Raw genomic sequence first — 17,754 nt, forward strand, 5'->3', positions numbered from 1 at the left:
CTCCACAGCCCAGCACTCCAGTGAAAGCAGGGGGCAGAGCAGGGTTCAAAAACACAAAATGCACCGCAAAACACTCCAGAAAACTGCATCAACCGCAACCACCTAGATGTAAACCTAGCCTTACTGCCCATCACTGCAGCACATTATTCAACCTAAACTTCCCCACACACTACTACTGCACCAACATCCACTTCCTCATTAATTGTTGCTGCAATTAAGTGCACATCCTCTCTTACTGTCACTGCGCTGAAATGCTCTTCCTCATTGACCACCACCACACACTTCCTCCCTTACTGCCACTACATGTGCATTTCCTCACTCTTTACCACTGAACTGATGTGTACTACCAAACTCTCATAATCACTGTACTGACATGTACTTCCCCACTGTCCACTACTGCACCACCTTTTCACTCTCTTCCACTTCATCAACTTACTGCTCCATAGCACACTTCAATATTCATCAGGTTCAAGGTATAGGGAAAGTTGTGCTAGTTCTCTATAAAACTTTTTTTAATGCTTTATTGAACTACTTACAACTTGACGAGGATAAGATTTAACTTTCAGGAGATCAGTTCCAGTTCCTAGAGAATCCTCAGACTTTATCTGCATTCCCAGACAGAAGTAGCTAACCTGCCCTAGTTCCAGGTTAAACAGACAATGCATTATCTAACTGTCTCAAGCTTGGTGCCCATGCATAAGTCCAAGCTGATGGCTGTATATGCATCTTCAAATAGTAGCTAGTAGTTCCTGCAAATTTCCATGGCATCCCCAAGGAAACACAGTTTTTCAAATATCTAGCAACTTTACATGTCAACTCACTATCTGAAAATTACTTTGGACTGGCTAGGCTAGCAAACATTTAGAAATTCAAAGGAGTAATAATTGGCACAGCCTGCTGGACCAGTGAACAATAGTTGGTGGATGCCATTGCTTCAACAAAACAAAAAGCAAACAAAAAAAAATTCCTATAGCACATACTGTAATTCCAACAAATAGAAAAACAAAGAAGCAAAAACAGTTAAGGGACATAAAAGTTTGTACGCATAACATAAAAAGTAGCAATATGCACTGTGGCAAATAACCGATTACACATAGTTGTAAGAGGCAGCAGGTTATTAGTTTTCTATGTTGTATTGGTATAAAGTGTTTAAACAATATGCAATATAAATTATGAAATTATATTACTTATGAATCCATTACAGACATGGTCACATGTCCGTGTCACTTTCACTCCAGCTGACAGTGGAGTGGATTGAATGTGAACATTTGTTTCCATCAAACTGAGTGTATTATAGTAAGTTATGCTTTTAACCCTAAGCCATGAAACCAGTGACAGCCGGTGTCTTTTTTTGGGGGGGCAGCAAACAACCACCCCCCTGCCCGCCCGAGGTCGGTGATCGGCACTTACCCCATAGGTTGCGGGCGTGCAGCGCTGTGGTTCCGGCGGGCAACGGGCAGCAGCTCCTGTGTGTCCTCTTCCGCCATGTATCTCCTCTCCTTCTCCTAGGCGCTAGGTGTCCAATAGGATCACCTGTCCTTTCAGCTAATCGGGTGACAGGTCTCACGACCCGCTTCCTGATTGGCCAGGAGGAGGATTAGTGTGAGAATAGTGAATATTCATTCGCTATTCTCAAACAACTGGGTGGGCTTGGGGCGCCTCTACGCTCCGAGCCCACCCTTTTTTGGGCTCAAATCACATCCTTAAACCCTCCCCCATTGGAATCTATGGTCTGGCGTCCCTGCATGTCGATCAGGGGGCCGGACACATGGATGGGGGGTGGCGCCCGTGTGCCCCTTAATGGACAGACCGCCACTGCATGAAACTATAAAGATGTTGCAGATCACTTGTACTTTTTTTACCTATATAATTCAGGGTAATGTGATAGTGTTTACTGATATTTGACCCCCATGCCTCCCCACAGATAGTTATACCTGAATATCTACATATTTAGCCTGCCTAACCATACTGCTCGAAACCTTTGCTAAGATAGCGGGGCTTCTGGGGATGTGACCTCCCCTGTGTGACAGTTCTCAGGCTTGAGCAGTCAGTTACCATGCTTGAACACTGTAAAGTGTGGGGAGGGGCAAGCGGGAAATCATCCCCCTGTCTAAACGCCAGTGGACACCAGAGCTTACACAGGCTTGAGTGAGGATAGCATTTCGCCCTGATTGTCTTTTGTGATAGGTCACTTGTAGTTTTCCGACCTACTAACCTGGTTTATAGCATTATGATGTAAAAAAAAAAAAACTTACTTGAGATGTCTGTATTATATCTTATGATAGTAAAAAATAAATGACCAATTAGTAGTAAAAGAAAAAAAAGCCCTTTAGTTTTGTACCTCCTTTAGACACAAACTTTCTACACCTAAAGTTAAATCCAGCACTGATGTTTAGAATAAATGTTATCAATCACTCACAATGTTATTAAATATTTCCAGAATGTCGTGATATTTTACTGCCACTGATCACCAAAGAGCTGAGAGTATGGTTAAATAATGGGAGACAAGAACATCCCCAGATAAAAGAAAAGAAATTGTGTGTTGAATTACTCAGTAGCATTTTAGAAGTTTTGAGTTCTCAGGAGAAGGTAAGTGGATTACTTATGGATATTTAAGAAATATTTAAGTAAACTTTGTTACCCTAACACTTCATATTCCTGATATATGCCTGCTGTAACCTGTTCTCTTTGTATTGCTTCCTTTATGTGAAATCCCTACTGTTCCTGCTAGTCCCCTTACTTGGTCAGACCCCCAGAGCACCTTCCCCATGTTGAGGGCATGTGGCCTGGTAAAGTTCAGGGGGGGCGCTCTCTCGTCCCCCTATTTTCCTGTGGCCTGCCAGGTTGCGTGCTTGGATAAGGGTCTGGCATGGATTTTGGGGGGGGATCCCTACGCCATTTTTTTAACCCCTTCCCACCGACCGTACGCAGATGTGCGTACTCGGCTTTCGGGGGTTATACCGGGATGATGCCCGCAGCTGCAGGCATCATCCCGGTACCGTTGTTTCGAGCGGGCGATCGGCTATCCGTATATAACAACCAATGCGGCTAAAAGCCGCTCAGCTGTTATACCGGAGGAGCGGGAGGGGATGCCCCCCCCCTCCCGCCGCCTCCCGCCGCTCTTACCGAGCCTCCCGTGCGATCGGGAGGCCCGGTGTCCAATTGGCTGCCTCCAGCGGCTGTGGGCAATTGTAATTGTAAACGCGGAAGTGACGTCATGACGTCACTTCCCGTTTACTCGGCTGCCAATGGTGCCGAATTTAAAAAAATACACAGTATTCAGAATCGCCGTTTTCGGCGATCTGAATACTTTGAAGTGCAAAGGAGGGATCGGGGGTCTTTTAGACCCCCGATCCCTCCATAAAGAGTACCTGTCACCACCTATTACTGTCACAAGGGATGTTTACATCCCTTGTGACAGCAATAAAAGTAAAAAAAAAACATTTTTTTTAACACAATTTATAAGTATAAAAATAAATAAAATAAATAAAAAAAAGAAAAAATTTAAAGCGCCCCCGTCCCCGCGAGCTCGCGCAGCGAAGAAAACGCATACGGAAGTCACGCCCGCATATGTAAACGGTGTTCAAATCACACATGTGAGGTATCGCCCCGATCGTCAGAGCGAGGGCAATAATTCTAGCCCTAGACCTCCTCTGTAACTCTAACCTGGTAACCGTAAAAAAAATTTAGAGCGTCGCCTATGGAAATTCATAGCTACCATAGTTTGTCGCCATTCCACGAGTGCGTGCAATTATAAAGTGTGACATGTTTGGTATCTATTTACTCGGCGTAACATCATCTTTCATATTATACAAAAAAATTGGGGTAACTTTACTGTTTGGATTTTTTAAAATTCATGGAAATGTCCCTTTTCCAAAAATTTGCGTTTAAAACCCCGCTGCACAAATACCGTGTGATATAAAATATTGCAACAATCTCCATTTTATTCTCTAGATTCTCTGCTAAAAAAATATATATAATGTTTGGGGGTTCTAAGTAATTTTCTAGCAAAAAATATGGATTTTAACTTGTAAACACCAAATTTCAAAAATAGGCTTAGTCATGAAAGGGTTAAAATTTGGCGCAGGGTTCCCCTTATTTTCATATCATATTTTTTTTTTTTTTATTTCAAAAGATTTTTATTTTGAGGAAAAAAGCAATTATACAAAACAGAAATATACGTTGTCGAGTATAAGCATTAAGAAACAGAGCAGTGTCTAAAAAGAAAATACTGAAACAGTTGCCTACGGCGTGGACTACATGTAGTCAAGGACTCCGGGGCTCTATAAGTAGTTTAGCAGGAAAAAAAAAGGGTGTCAGAGAAAGCTATAACCTGCTACTCATGGGGTATTCCTCTACCCTGCACCCCAAATGGGAGCACACTGTGCCGGGGCGAGGAACTCCCAAACGATCTCGATGGTCTGAGCTCTCCCAATGAAAGCTCATACCCCATTAAGATTACATCTCTGAGAGCTGAAGGATAATGTAGAGCTACAGGGGGAGTGGGAATTGAACATTTCTTTGCCCCGCCGTGATTGTAGACACTGAGCTTATACAAATCTGAGCAAACAAAGTACCCATGGAACTGAAAATAACACCAAGGTCTAGAGGATACCTGAAGAAGAGAGAATAGGAGGAATGAAGAAAGAAAGAAAAGGAGGGAGGGGAAGGGGGAGCAATACGACTCATGCGTTCAAGATATGCTTTATGTGGATCTATTAGGAGGGCCTAAAGCTACTCCTACCAATCGAGCCCATGGATTCCAGATACCCTCAAATTTCTTCACAGTATCCTGGACTATACTAGTGAGCTTTTCCTGGGACATTATCCAGGATATTTTCCTTTTGGCTGCTGGGAGGGAAACTCCCGACCGTTTCCAGGCTCTGGCGATCATGAGTTTAGCCCCCAGCAGCACAAAGTGTACCAGTCTGCGAGAGGATTTAGGGATCCCTGGGATCGGGGCATTGAGAAGGGCCACCAATGGAGTTCTGAGAATCCGAGACTCCACCAGCTCTTCCAATATATTGAATATCCTTTTCCAGAAGGAACGAATTCTGGGACATTCCCACCATATGTGAGACATTGTGCCCTTGAGTTGACAACCTCTGAAACAGAGAGGGTCAGCCGTTGGAAAGATTGAGGCCAGTCTAGACGGGTTATAGTACCATCTGGAGATCACTTTCAGGCTGGCCTCCACTAAAGTGGTATTGAGGACACCCTGAAAGGATTTGAAACAGGACCTCTGCCAATTTTCCAAGTTCCAGTTAAATTGGAGCTCAGACTCCCAGGCCTCCATAAAAGTCATTTTTGAGCATGGCGAGGTAAGTGACGAATAGATCACTGAGATCCCACCCCTCTGGTCTCTGGCTTGACCACACCACATTTCATAGTCAGAAAATTTTGGGGGGAAATCTTTGTCTTTACATAGCGATTGCAAGAAATGGGAAATTTGACTGAACCAAAAAGTTTCGGATAAGGGCATATCTAGCGTTTTGGTGCAGTGTTTTAGAGTGAAGGGACCTGCGGCTGTGAAAAAATGTCCTATCCTGTATAGGCCTTTATCCACCCACCACTTGAAGGCCATAACATTTTTCCCCGGGGGGGAAGTCCAGGTTATTATAAATATGAGTGAGGGGTTTGTATGCCGAAACTAATGCTTCTGAGGAACGTAGGGAGTCCCATAGAGCAAAAGAGTGGGAAAGAGTCGGAGCAAGTATGGAGGGTCTGTTTCTAGGGGGTATCCAGAGAAGGAAGTCTAGCGTGAAGTTAGGAACTGCCTGTTATTGCTACCCAATCAGGTTTCTCGAAACTAAAATAGACTGTTGACAACTGGGCCAATCTGGCAGCTTGGTAGTACTTGTAGAGGTGGGGTAGACCTAGTCCTCCTTTTTTCCTATGTAGGTAAAGGGTTCTTTGGGGAATTCTGTATCCCGTCTTACCCCAGATGAACTTTAGAAGTTTGCTTTGGAAAGATCTAATATGGTCCCTCCGGAGAGGGATTGGTAAGACGCGAAACAAATATAGCAATCTGGGAAGTAATGTAATTTTAACTGAATTTACCCTCCCCAACCAAGAAATATTATTACGGGACCAGGTGTTTAGGTCTGCTTCAAGCTTACGGTACATGGGAGGGTAGTTATGGCCGTATAGAGTTTAAATTTTAGCTGTTAAGTTAATACCTAAGTATTTGATGTAGGAATCGCTCCATTTGAAGGGAAAGTTCTGTCGTAAGAGATTAACAGTCTCGGGTTTTAGAGAGATGTTGAGTGCTCGTGACTTTGAGTAATTAACTTCTAAACGGGACAGTTTGGGGAAGGCATCTAAGGTTTTGCATAAGTTGGGAAGGGAGGTTACGGGGAGGTGAGAAAGAGCAGGACGTCGTCCGCATATAGCCCGCATTTGTGAGTTTGGGAGCCGCAAGTCACTCCTTTGATGTTTTGGTTATGACAAATTGCAATAGCCAGCGTTTCAGTGGCCATTGCAAATATGATCGGCAAGAGTGGGCACCCTTGTCTAGTCCCTTTTTTAATTGTAATGGGTTTGGAATAATATCCTTGCAGGCGTATACTGGCACTGGGGTTGGAGTACAGTGCCTGTATCAGACCGAGAAATCTTTGTCCAAAGCCCCAGCGCTCCAACATGGCAAAAATGTATGGCCAGGAGACAGAGTCGAAGGCCTTTTGTAGGTCCAACGACAGGAGCATACCAGAATGTTTAGGACCTCCCGCCCAATTAGTTTGTAGGATGGAGACCAGGTCTATAGCCCGCCTTATTTGGTCTGGGCCCTGTCTGCCCAGAATGAAACCCACTTGATCCTTATCTATATATATATTGATGAAGGAAGCCATGCGATTACTAAGAATCTTAGAATCTTGACCTCACAGTTAATAAGTGATATAGGGCGGTAATTCCCTACATCTTCCGGATTCTTGTCCGGTTTAGAGATCACTGCAATGTATGCAGTATTAAGTTGTGGATCAAGTGGGTTCCCCTGTGTTTTGGAGTTGAAGAAGTGCGTTAGGTGTGTGGCTAAGGTGTTGGAGAATGTTTTTATAATAGGTGTTGGACAAACCGTCCGAGCCGGGGGCTGAACCGTTTTTTAGTGATTTTATTATTACAAGTACCTCTCCCTCTGTGAATGGAGCTTCAAGGCTGTCGCTATGTTCCGCTGAAAGCGATGGAAGAGAGAGACCGCCCAGGAATGAATCCAGTGTGGTATCATTTGGAGGAGATCTTGGCGAGTAAAGATTGTTATAAAAAACCTGAAAGGCCTCTAAGATTTTGGAGGGATCAGCCGTGGTGCCCTGTCGTGGGATCTTTATTTTTGGCATAGTATGTGATTTAATTCGGGGCGTTAATTTGGCGGCCAGCATGGAGCCCACCCTGTCCCCTTGGGTATAAAATTTGTGTTTGTTCCAGCGAATTTGTTTTTCCGCCATAGCTGTCAGGGCTAGGCTGAGCTTCAACCTGGCCTTGTCTAGCTGGGATATCGAGAAGGGGGAGGGGTTGGATTTGTGAAGTGTCTGAAGTTTGGAGAATTCGGCCTCTAGGACTTTTATATCAGCCTCTCTTTCCCTCTTAAGTTGGGAAGCGAGTCTGATTAGCTCCCCTCTAATAAAGGCTTTGTGGGCTGCCCATAATATTTCAGGCGAGATGCCCTCGGTTTTGTTTAGAAGGAAATATTCTTTTAAAGATTTGTCCAGCATAGTGGCATGGATTGGATCTGAGAGAATGGATTCGTTAAGTCTCCATTGTCCCCTGCCCGTTCTGCGGTGGTGTGCGCGTATTTCCATGACGACCAATGAATGGTCAGACAAAACAGTGTCTTTGATATGAGATTTTATGATCAATGGGATGGACTGTGTTTTAACGAGGAGGTGATCAATCCTAGCATAGGAATTGTGTGGGTGGGAGAAGTGGGTATAGTCCCTTTTAGTAGGGTTCATTTCCCTCCAGACATCCGCTAACCCATGGGCATGAATGAGTCTAGCTATTTTGAGGCTTTGTTTGGTAGGATGGGTTAGTCGATCTGCGGGGGGCCTGGATTTGTCCAGCCCTTGATCAAAGGTGGTGTTTGTGTCACCACCAAAAATAACCGTACCTTCTAGGGCCGGTGAGAGGGTACTCAGAAGGTTCTGGAAAAAAGAAGCTTGGCCCTTATTAGGGGTGTAGTAGGAGACTAGGGAGTAGATCTGTCCGTCTATTTTACCCTTAACTAAGAGAAACCTGCCGTTTGGGTCTTTAATTTCTGTAAGCCAACTAAAGTTGCAAGATTTGGCAAATGCTATGGCCACCCCTTTGGTCTTATTTTCCGTGCTGGCCAGATAAAAATTTGGAAAATGAAGGAACTTGGGGCAGTATTTGGCCGGGAAATTAGTTTCCTGCATTAGAATAATATCCAGTTTGGAAGATTTAAAGTAATTAAAAATCTTCCGCCTTTTAATGGGGGAATTTAGGCCCTGTACATTGTGGGTGGCAACCCTTAAAGTGTTGCATGTGTGATCAGCCATGAGACCCGAGAGAGTGAGTGCTACCGCATCTACTGTCACTTACCGGTACTGGGGCCTTCGGAAGCTGCGCTGAAAGGGGGTGCGGTACTTTGTCAACAATAGGAGCCTCCGATCGGGGGGATATACCTCTGGACTGGACTGAAATGAAAAAAACTGATAAGTGATGTTCCGTGAGTTGGGGAAAGAAGGGAGGAGAGGAGAAAGACGAGAGAATGAAAGAGAAGAGAAGGAAGAAATGGGAGAGTTCTCTCCCCCTGGGGCCACATAGAGCCCAAGGAAGAAAGAAGACCCCCCTGTCATCTCACTGTAACATGTGAGAAAAACCGTTGTCAAAAGTCCAACTGCGGTTGGACTTCCTATCCCCCAGAAACCCACGGGCGCCCAAGGGATAGGAGGAGGCACATGCATTCCGCCCCAAATCAGGGCGCCCTACAACCTGTGGTAAATGTAACCTATCTATCCCTGAAACCGAACAAGTAAGAACAGGTTGTAATAATTGTAACAAAAATATGAGTTTTCCGAACCCCAGATATACCCCATCTTGAATGCGCCGCTCTCCAACTCTCTACGGAGCAAAGAGTGGAGGCGGAGCAGCGGGGACCTGAGCTTGAATAATAGAAAAAAAAAAAAAAGGAAGAAAATGGTCAAGCTAGGAGAATTTCAACGTTTCTCTTGTCCCTTTTCAGTGGAAGGACATCAGTGAATAAAAGAGGGAGAGAGTCAATTTCTTATATCAGGAAGCCAGTCAATAGCGATAGGAATCGACAACAGGAGGCACAAAGGATGTTGCGACCATGTGGTCATGGTGGACCGTAGTGGGAAGATCTTCTGGACTTATTCTTGGTCCAAAGAGAGTTTGGAGAGCTGGCCGGAGGGGGACGCTTGTTGGAACCAGAGGAGGGTGGGTGCTTCCGTGTCCATTTCCTGCTAAATTATCTTCAGGTTGAGTAGTAGCTTCTCTCCCGTTATAAAGTTGGAGAAGGAGTGGTTCTGACCCTTATGAGAGAATTTGACCGCAAATGGGAAGGCCCATTTGTACCTGATGTCCTTCTGAGCCATAGCAGATAAGAGGGGTTTCAGAGTTCTTCTGCGCTGTATGGTGGAGGGGGAGATAGCCACGTAAATTTGCACTATGTGACCTTGGCAGGAAACTTGGGGAAGGGCCCGGGCCTGTTTCATGACAGCTTCTTTGACTTCATAATAATGAGGTTTGGCAATGATGTCCCTAGGGGAACCGTCTTTCCTGGGGGGACCCAGGGCCCTATGAACCCTGCCCAGCTCCAGACGTGCTGTTGGAATATTCGGGATCAGTTCTCTCATAAGATCCTGCGTAGCTGCAGTGACATCTGTAATTGTTTCCGGTAGGCCCCTGATCCTAAAATTCAGCCTCCGAGATCTGTTCTCCAAATCATCTGAACGGGAGTTTGCTGTATCTAATTGGTCTTGGAGGGATTGAATCAGGTCAGAGTTCTGGTGGGAGACTGCAGCAGTCTGTTCAAGCTTTCCTTCAATGGCGTCCATTCTGGAGCCTATATTTTGTAGGTCTGCTTTGATGTCTCCTGTTATTTTAGCTGCCGTGGCCTCCAGACCCCTTTCAAGGAGACTGGAGAATTTAGAGAAAAGGTCTTCCATCAGAAGCTGGGTATTTTCATTCAATGGGCTGAGGGGGGTAGGAGCAGCATAAATGGGTGCCATCAGGCCTGCCGGGGAAAAGGCCTGCTCTCCAAATGTGCGGCTGAGAAGGGACTCTGCGGAGGCCGGTGAGGGAGTCTGTGCCTGCATTCCTGCATTGTGAGGGCCAGGGGTGATGTGGAGGAGGGCAGGGGTCAGCAATTGCCTGTGTTCTGGAGAAGGATCAGTGAGAGGAGACTGGTGCTGTGCTGCAGCAGCAGCCGCAGCCGCGGCGGCCATCTTTGTACACCCGGCGCGGGTGAAGGCAGCGAATTCGGGGATCAGGCTTCTCCTGACCCCGGATCCATGCATATGGGGGTGTTCTCTGGTGCTTGGGGGGTTCCTGGGCCGTGTCTGTGGCAGTCGATCAGGGTCAGAGAGGCTTGCTGGGTGCGCCTGAAATGGTGAGGTGCGGAGCTCCTGGCTCAAGCGGCCATCTCGGAACTCTCGCGCATGGTTCCCCTTAATATTCATACCAGACCCAAAGGGCCTGGTAATGGACTGGAGGGAACCCATGTTCTTTTTTTCAATGAGTTTTATCTATATTGCCAAGACCCGACAATTCATTACAGCCGCGATCAGTTTTAAATAACAATTTTTCCTTTAGAAATCTCATTTTACTGTGGTACTGTCCTAAACACGGAAAAAATGCGTCACTTTACAGGCATACTATAGACACCCCCAGGCATGATATTTAAACAAATATTTCATTTTTATTGTTTCACTTTAAGCATTAAAAAAAATCACTGCTCCCGAAAAAAACGTCCATTTTTAAAAACATTTTTTGAATTGATACATGTCCCCTGGGGCAGGACCCAAGTCCTCCAAACACTTTTTATGACAATAAATTGGAGACATCTCCTGTAAGGACGTTATTCCACTGCATAGCTTAGTGTCATCTGCAAAGACAGAAATGTTACTTTTAATCCCAGACCTAATTCATTTAGAAAGCTATTAAAAAGTAAGGGTTCCAGCGCTGAACCTTGGGGTACACCACTGATAACCTTAGACCATTCAGAGTAAAAATCATTAACCACTACTCTCTGAATTCTGTCTTTTAGCCAGTTTTCTATCCATTTACCAACTGATATTTCCAAGCCTGTAGACTTTACCTTACACATGAGCCGTGTGTGGGGAACTGTGTCAAAGGCTTTTGCAAAATCCAAGTATACCACATCCACCGCCACCCCTCTATCCAAGGTTTTAATTACCGCTTAATAAAAAGAAATCAGGTTTGTCTGACAACTTCTGTCTTTCATGAATCCATGCTGTCTGTTGCTTAAAATATTTTTTTCACGCAAGAACTCGTCTATGTGGTCTTTTATTAAACTCTCCAGTATCTTCCCGACTATAGAAGTTAAACTAACAGGTCTATAGTTACTTGGTAAAGACTTTGTTCCCTTTTTAAACATAGGCACCACATTGGCCCTACACCAATCCAGTGGTACTATTCCCGTCATTAATGAGTCCCTAAAAATTAGATACAATGGTTTTGAAATGACAGAGCTCAATTCTTTTAGGATCCATGGGTGGATGTCATCTGGTTCAGGTGCTTTATCCACCTTTATTCTGTCTAAATATTTCTGGACCATATCACTTTTGAGCCACTTTTGAGCCACTTTTGAGGAGAAAGCAAACTGAATTCCCAACTGTGCAAAAAAGGCTCACCAGAACCGGGACACAAACTGACTACCCCTGTCCGAGACAATCATCTTGGGTAGCCCATGTAAGTGAAAGATCTCCCGAGCAAAAATGGAATACAGTTCCTTAGAAGTGGGCAACTTCCTAAGTGGAATACAATGGGACATTTTCGAGAACAGGTCAACCACCATAAGGATAACTGTGTTGCCCTGGGAGTTGGGTAACTCCACAATGAAATCCATAGACAGGTGGGTCCAGGGCCTCTCTCCATTGGGTATGGGTTGTAGGAGGCCCACTGGAAGGTGTCCTGGAGTCTTACTCTGAGCACACACGGAACAGGCAGCTACGAAGGCGGTTACATCAGCACGTAGACTAGGCCACCAGAATTGTTGGGAAATGGCCCAAACGAGTTGATTCTTCCCAGGGTGGCCATCAGCTTTGGGAGAATGGTAAGTCTACAGCATGGCAGTATGCAGACTCTCTGGGACAAAGCAGCGGTCACAAGGTTTCTCAGGAGGAGCATAGACGTGAGCGGCAAGAATTTTGTCACCCAAAGGAGAAGTAAGTCTGGTAGCCAGAATACAATCAGGAGGAATCACAGGAACCGGAACCAACTCCATCTAGGAAGTGGAGGAAAATTGTCGTGACAAAGCGTCAGCCCTTACATTCTTAGTACCGGGTAAGAATGAGACAATGTAATTGAAACTAGACAAGAAAAGAGCCCATTGCGCCCTTCTTGGAGAGAGGCATTTAGCCCAAGAATGTGAGATTCTTATGGTCAGTAAGAATGAGAACCAGCATAGTGGTACCTTCGAGGAGATGTCTCCATTCTTTCAGGGCTAAAATGATCGCTAACAGCTCTCTGTCACCAATCTCGTAATTGCACTCCCTAGGTGACAATTTCTTGGAAAAGTAGCCACAAGGATGCATAGCACTCTCAGAGGTAGGACGTTGAGACAGAAGGGTGCCAACTTCAATCTCAGAAGCATCAACCTCAAGGATAAAAGGAAACGTAGGATCAGGATGACCAACTCTGTGGGTTACCGTCCTCTCTGGTCATATCAGTCAGGGAGTAATTTTACACACAGCGCTACATTTATTTATATACTATCCATTTTGATATTAGTGTGGTTGGAATGTTTAGCAGCTGTGCACGTTTATTATTAGGTTATCTTATTTAAACATCACAATATTTTTTACTTGTGGCGCTGATTGTTTCATCTTATAAACCACCACACATAACTGCAACAAATCTCGGAGGACATCGTTAATAAATTCATGGAAAACTGCCGGGGTGTTACAAAGGCCAAAAGGCATTACGAGGTACTCATAATGGCCTGTTCTGGTATTAAACGCAGTTTTCCACTCGTCACCCTCCTTATTCCTCTCGAGATTGTATGTCCCTCTCAAATCAAGCTTTGTGAAGACCGTTGCTCCCTTGAGGTGGTCAAATAACTCCGTAATCAACGGAATCGGATAGTTGTTCTTAATCGTGAAATGATTGAGACCCCTATAATCAATACAAGGTCTCAGTTCACCACTCTTCTTCTGCACAAAGACGAAACCAGCACTAGCAGGAGACGAGGATTTGCGGATGAAACCTTGAGAAAATGCATCTGTAACATACTCCTCCATGACCGACAAAGGGTAAACCTGGCCACGATAGGTATGGCAACAGGTTGAAAGTCAATTGTGCAATCATACGACTGGTGTGGAGGCAAACTACCGGCTTGACCTTGGTCAATGACATCGCTAAAATTGCGGTACTCCTCCGGCAGGAAGCAAGACTTACTGCATTGTGGTGACCAGGAGAGAACCTCAGCAGGGAGTCAATCAAAAGAGGGGTTGTGCCTCTGTAACCAAGGATAACCAATAACCAATGGAAACTTAGGTGAGGAAATAAATTGGAATTCTATTATCTCAGGGTGAAGAGCCCCTATGGTCATGGACAACGGAACAGTCTCATGAGTCACATGGGCAGACTGTAGAGGTCTCCTGTTAAGAGCCTCAACGGCAAGTGGAGTTTCATGCACCTGCAGCGGAATCGAGTGCTTCGATATAAAGGCAGCATCAATGAACCGGCCTGCAGCCCCAGAGTCGATTAGAGCCTGTATCTCGATGGACGACTCAGCCCAAGAAAGGGGAACCGAAACCAGGGGCTTTTCCTTCTGGATAAATGGGAACAAAACAACGCCACCTAAGGTCTGTCTGTGACAGGACCTCACGGTTCGGGCATTCCCGGACGGGTAGGACAAGACTTCAAAAAGTGACCTGCCTGGCCACAATAAAGGCACAATCTCTCTCTCCTCCTAAGGGTTCTCTCATCCGCAGAGAGACACGTGAAGCCCGAGTGCATGGGTTCATCTTCACAGACCGACTTGGTACCAGGAGGCATGGGAGGTGAGGGAGGCAAGGGTGGGACTCCAAAGTTCGGAGACAAATGTACAGGAGGCTTCCGCAAGTGCTCATTAAAAGGAAGTCTTTCTCTGAGTCTGGAGTCAATGAGGATGGCAAATGTGATCAACTTCTCCAGCTCAGTGGGTATATCTCAGGCTGCTATCTCATCCTTGATGGTATCCAAGAGACCATGAGAAAAAGCAGCCACAAGGGCCTCATTGTTCCAAGCAACCTCTGCTGCCAGAGTACGGAATTCAATGGCGTAATCAGCAACAGTTCTCGTACTCTGTTTGATGGACATGAGGCACTTGGCAGCAGAAGCAGAGCATGCGGGAACTTCAAATACCCTTTTAAAAGAAGCCACAAACTCTGGGTAACTCAAGACAGCAGGTTTTTTGTGTCTCCCATAGAGGGTCTGCCAAGGTGAAAGGCTCTCTCAGAAAGCAAAGATATCACAAAACCTACTTTGCTTCTGACCGTGGGAAATGCCTGGGGCAGCATCTCAAAGTATATCTCAACCTGGTTGAGAAACCCTCTGCATTGGACTGGATCGCCCCCAAATCGCTGGAGAAAGCGCAGCGGAACCAGACATACCTCTTATAGAGGTAATACTCTAGGTGGGTGCCTGCACAGAGACTGGAGCAGCAGTAGAGATGGCCTGCAACACAGGTTGTACCGCAGCAGCCACAGTGGGAGATTCCAGATGAGTGGTGCGACTCAGGAGCATTTGTAACGCCATGGCAAACTGATGCATGCGGTGATCCTGCTCATCCAATCTGGAAAAAATATTACCAACAAGTGGATTGACTGCATCTTCTGAATTCATGGCCTTCACCTACTGTCAGAAACCATGAATCAGACTGAGACAGAAGTACAGTTAAATCACACTTGTTTAATAATAATAATAAAAAGGTAAAGAGAGTAAACGTAATCAAAACATAGCCAGAGCTCAGGAACTGAACGGATAGTCAGACAAGCCAAAATGTCGGGGAGCCAGAGATGAGAGTAGTAGAACAGCAAGCAGGATCTGGAGCCAGAAGGAATGTCAGCCAAGCAAGTCTTTAACAGGAACACAGGAGAGCCTTTCTAGAGATGTGACCAAGGCGAAGGCAGAGATCATCTGGGCTGGACGGCTTAAGTAGGCAGGACTTAAGAGCAGGATATCATCAACAGGTGAGTCACTTTGGAGAGAAAGGAGCTGGCAATTAGCCCACAGCTGAGTGGCCAACTTTGAGAAGGAAGGGCTGAGCCCAGCCCTGACACAACCACGCTGTCTTTTTGGAGAGCAGCCTGTATTTCTCCTGCGGTTACTTGTGGGTTTTTCTTATCCTGTATCCTGAGCAATTCTTCTTCATTACCTTATTATGCAGGTCTTCTGACTGTTCTTTTCTACTTCCTCGTGGCTCAGTGTCTAGCCTGCTTAGTGCATCCATGTAAGAGCTAACAAACTCATTGACTCCTTATACACAGACACTAATTGTGATTTAAAAAACCACAAATGTGGTAAATTAACCCTTAATTGCCATTTTAACCTGTGTGTTCCACCTTCTGTGTCTGTACAAAGGCCAAACATTGCAGGGTATGTAAACTTTTTATCAGGGCCATTTGGGTGATTTCTGTTATCATTATGATTTAAAAAGGATCCAAAAAACTATGTGATAATAAATGGCTTCATGCGATTGCTATCCTTAAATAAAATGCATGATCAGTCATATTTTCAATATTAATGCCAAAATTTCACAATTTCTGCCAGGGTATGCAAATTTTTGAGCATGACTGTATATCTTTTGAAATGTTCTCCTTCTGGTAAGGAGGAATGAACTGAATAAAGAAAGCCTGCAATAGTAGGATCCCTATTTTGATGGACAGAAAAGTGCCTGCAACACTATATTTGGGGAACTATGCTATATGCTCCTTCTATGTTTCCTAACTATAGTCCAAATTGATTTAATAGTGCAGCCTACATAGCGTAGGCTAGGCAAGTAAGGCAGTATACAATATGAGTGGAGGAGCAAGTGAGGAACTCCTTGATGGTGTAAAACCAATCCTTAGAATGATTGAAAGATTTTAGGTCACAGGGGATGTGTTGACACATAAGGCATTTGAGTTTTTTACATCGATACATGCCAGTCAAGGAATAAAAAATTCAGGATGTTATCCACTCACCTAATATGTGGTTTTAACCACTTTTCTGGGAGCTATTATGTTCTTTATATTTCTAGCTCTGTGGAAAACCACCTTTTGATTGTCAGACAGTATGGAGGCCAGTTTTGGGTTAATTTTCAAAATTAGTCAGTGTTTCTTCATAATTCTCTTGAGTGGTTTGTGTCATTCGTTGAATTGTGTGATGTGATGAACAAGAGGTCCTCATTGTTAGCTTCCTTCTGTACTGGAGGTGGTGGGAGGTCATTCCCCAAATACAAGCATTAATATCTTTCTTGAGCTAGTTTGATTAAATTCAACTCATATCCTTTTTAGAGGAAATTCTGACTCAACACATTACTCTGTGTATCGTAATCCTCTAAGGTGCATTGTGCATTGTACAATCCAGCTGCATTGTAACCTACAGAATTGACTATGTGGAATGTTATTCTTCCAAATTAGTAGGTGACAGCTAGCCTGGTGTAGGTGCGAATTGCCCAAAGTGGGCTTTAAATGGGTTTCAGTCAGAATCTTTACAGAGTCGTCGTGGTATATATCCAGATCAAGAAACACTAGGGACTGTTTGGCCTTAACAGCATTAAAATTGATGCCAAACAGGTTATTGTTGCAATATGTGATGAAATAAGAGATGGAATTGATAATCACCTTGCCAGATGATTAGAATATCATAAATCTATCGAGCAATATTGTTGGTGCAGATGAAAAGCTCTTCCCAGTAGCCAAAAAGGTGTTGGCATAGCTGGGAGCGAAGCTAGCCCACTTGGCTGTGCCTTTAACCTGGAGGAAAAATGAATCTTGGAAAAATAAAAAATTCTGGTTGAGGATGAAATGGACAGCCTGAACTAAAAAATTACCCTGGACACTACACTATTAAGTGACAAAGTGTTAAAGTGTTGGAGGGTGGTAAGGCCAAACTCATAAGGAATCAAGATGGAAAGGGAAGAGACATCAAGCAATACTCAAATATTATTTTTATTATTATTATACAGGATTTATATAGCGCCAACAGTTTACGCAGCGCTTTACAACATTAGGGAGGACAGTACAAGTACAATACAATTCAATACAGGAGGAATCAGAGGGCCCTGCTCGTTAGAGCTTACAATCTAGGAGATAATCCTCTTGCAATGTGTTAATCCTCAGGTTTTCTAAAACATGACAACTATCATGACTTTCTAAAAACAGCCTAGGCCTTGGCTTTCGTTAACCTAAATTGGCCTAATTAGATAACAAGGCTGCAGAAAGACTGTGATGGTAGTCCTATGAGTACAAAGATTTGTGAAGCCTGAGACAAGGTCCACTTTCCAGTCATGTAATAAGTATCAAAAAGTCCAGGATTTATTTTATGTGTTATTTTGTTTATTTTTTATTT

The 17,754-nt window shown here is 44.5% G+C and overlaps 1 protein-coding gene across 2 annotated transcripts in view; it reads left to right on the forward strand.

The window, feature by feature from the left end:
* The window catches only part of DOCK2 (dedicator of cytokinesis 2), a 475,532-nt gene that overhangs the window by 229,706 nt on the left and 228,072 nt on the right, over positions 1-17,754 (forward strand). For both annotated transcript variants that reach the window (XM_073620719.1, XM_073620720.1), the window contains exon 26: positions 2,441-2,589. In XM_073620719.1, coding sequence (XP_073476820.1) covers positions 2,441-2,589 — 149 coding nt within the window. The remainder of the gene's footprint in view (positions 1-2,440; positions 2,590-17,754) is intronic.

Source organism: Aquarana catesbeiana, linkage group LG03 (assembly GCF_042186555.1).
Source record: "Aquarana catesbeiana isolate 2022-GZ linkage group LG03, ASM4218655v1, whole genome shotgun sequence".
Taxonomy (NCBI): domain Eukaryota; kingdom Metazoa; phylum Chordata; class Amphibia; order Anura; family Ranidae; genus Aquarana; species Aquarana catesbeiana.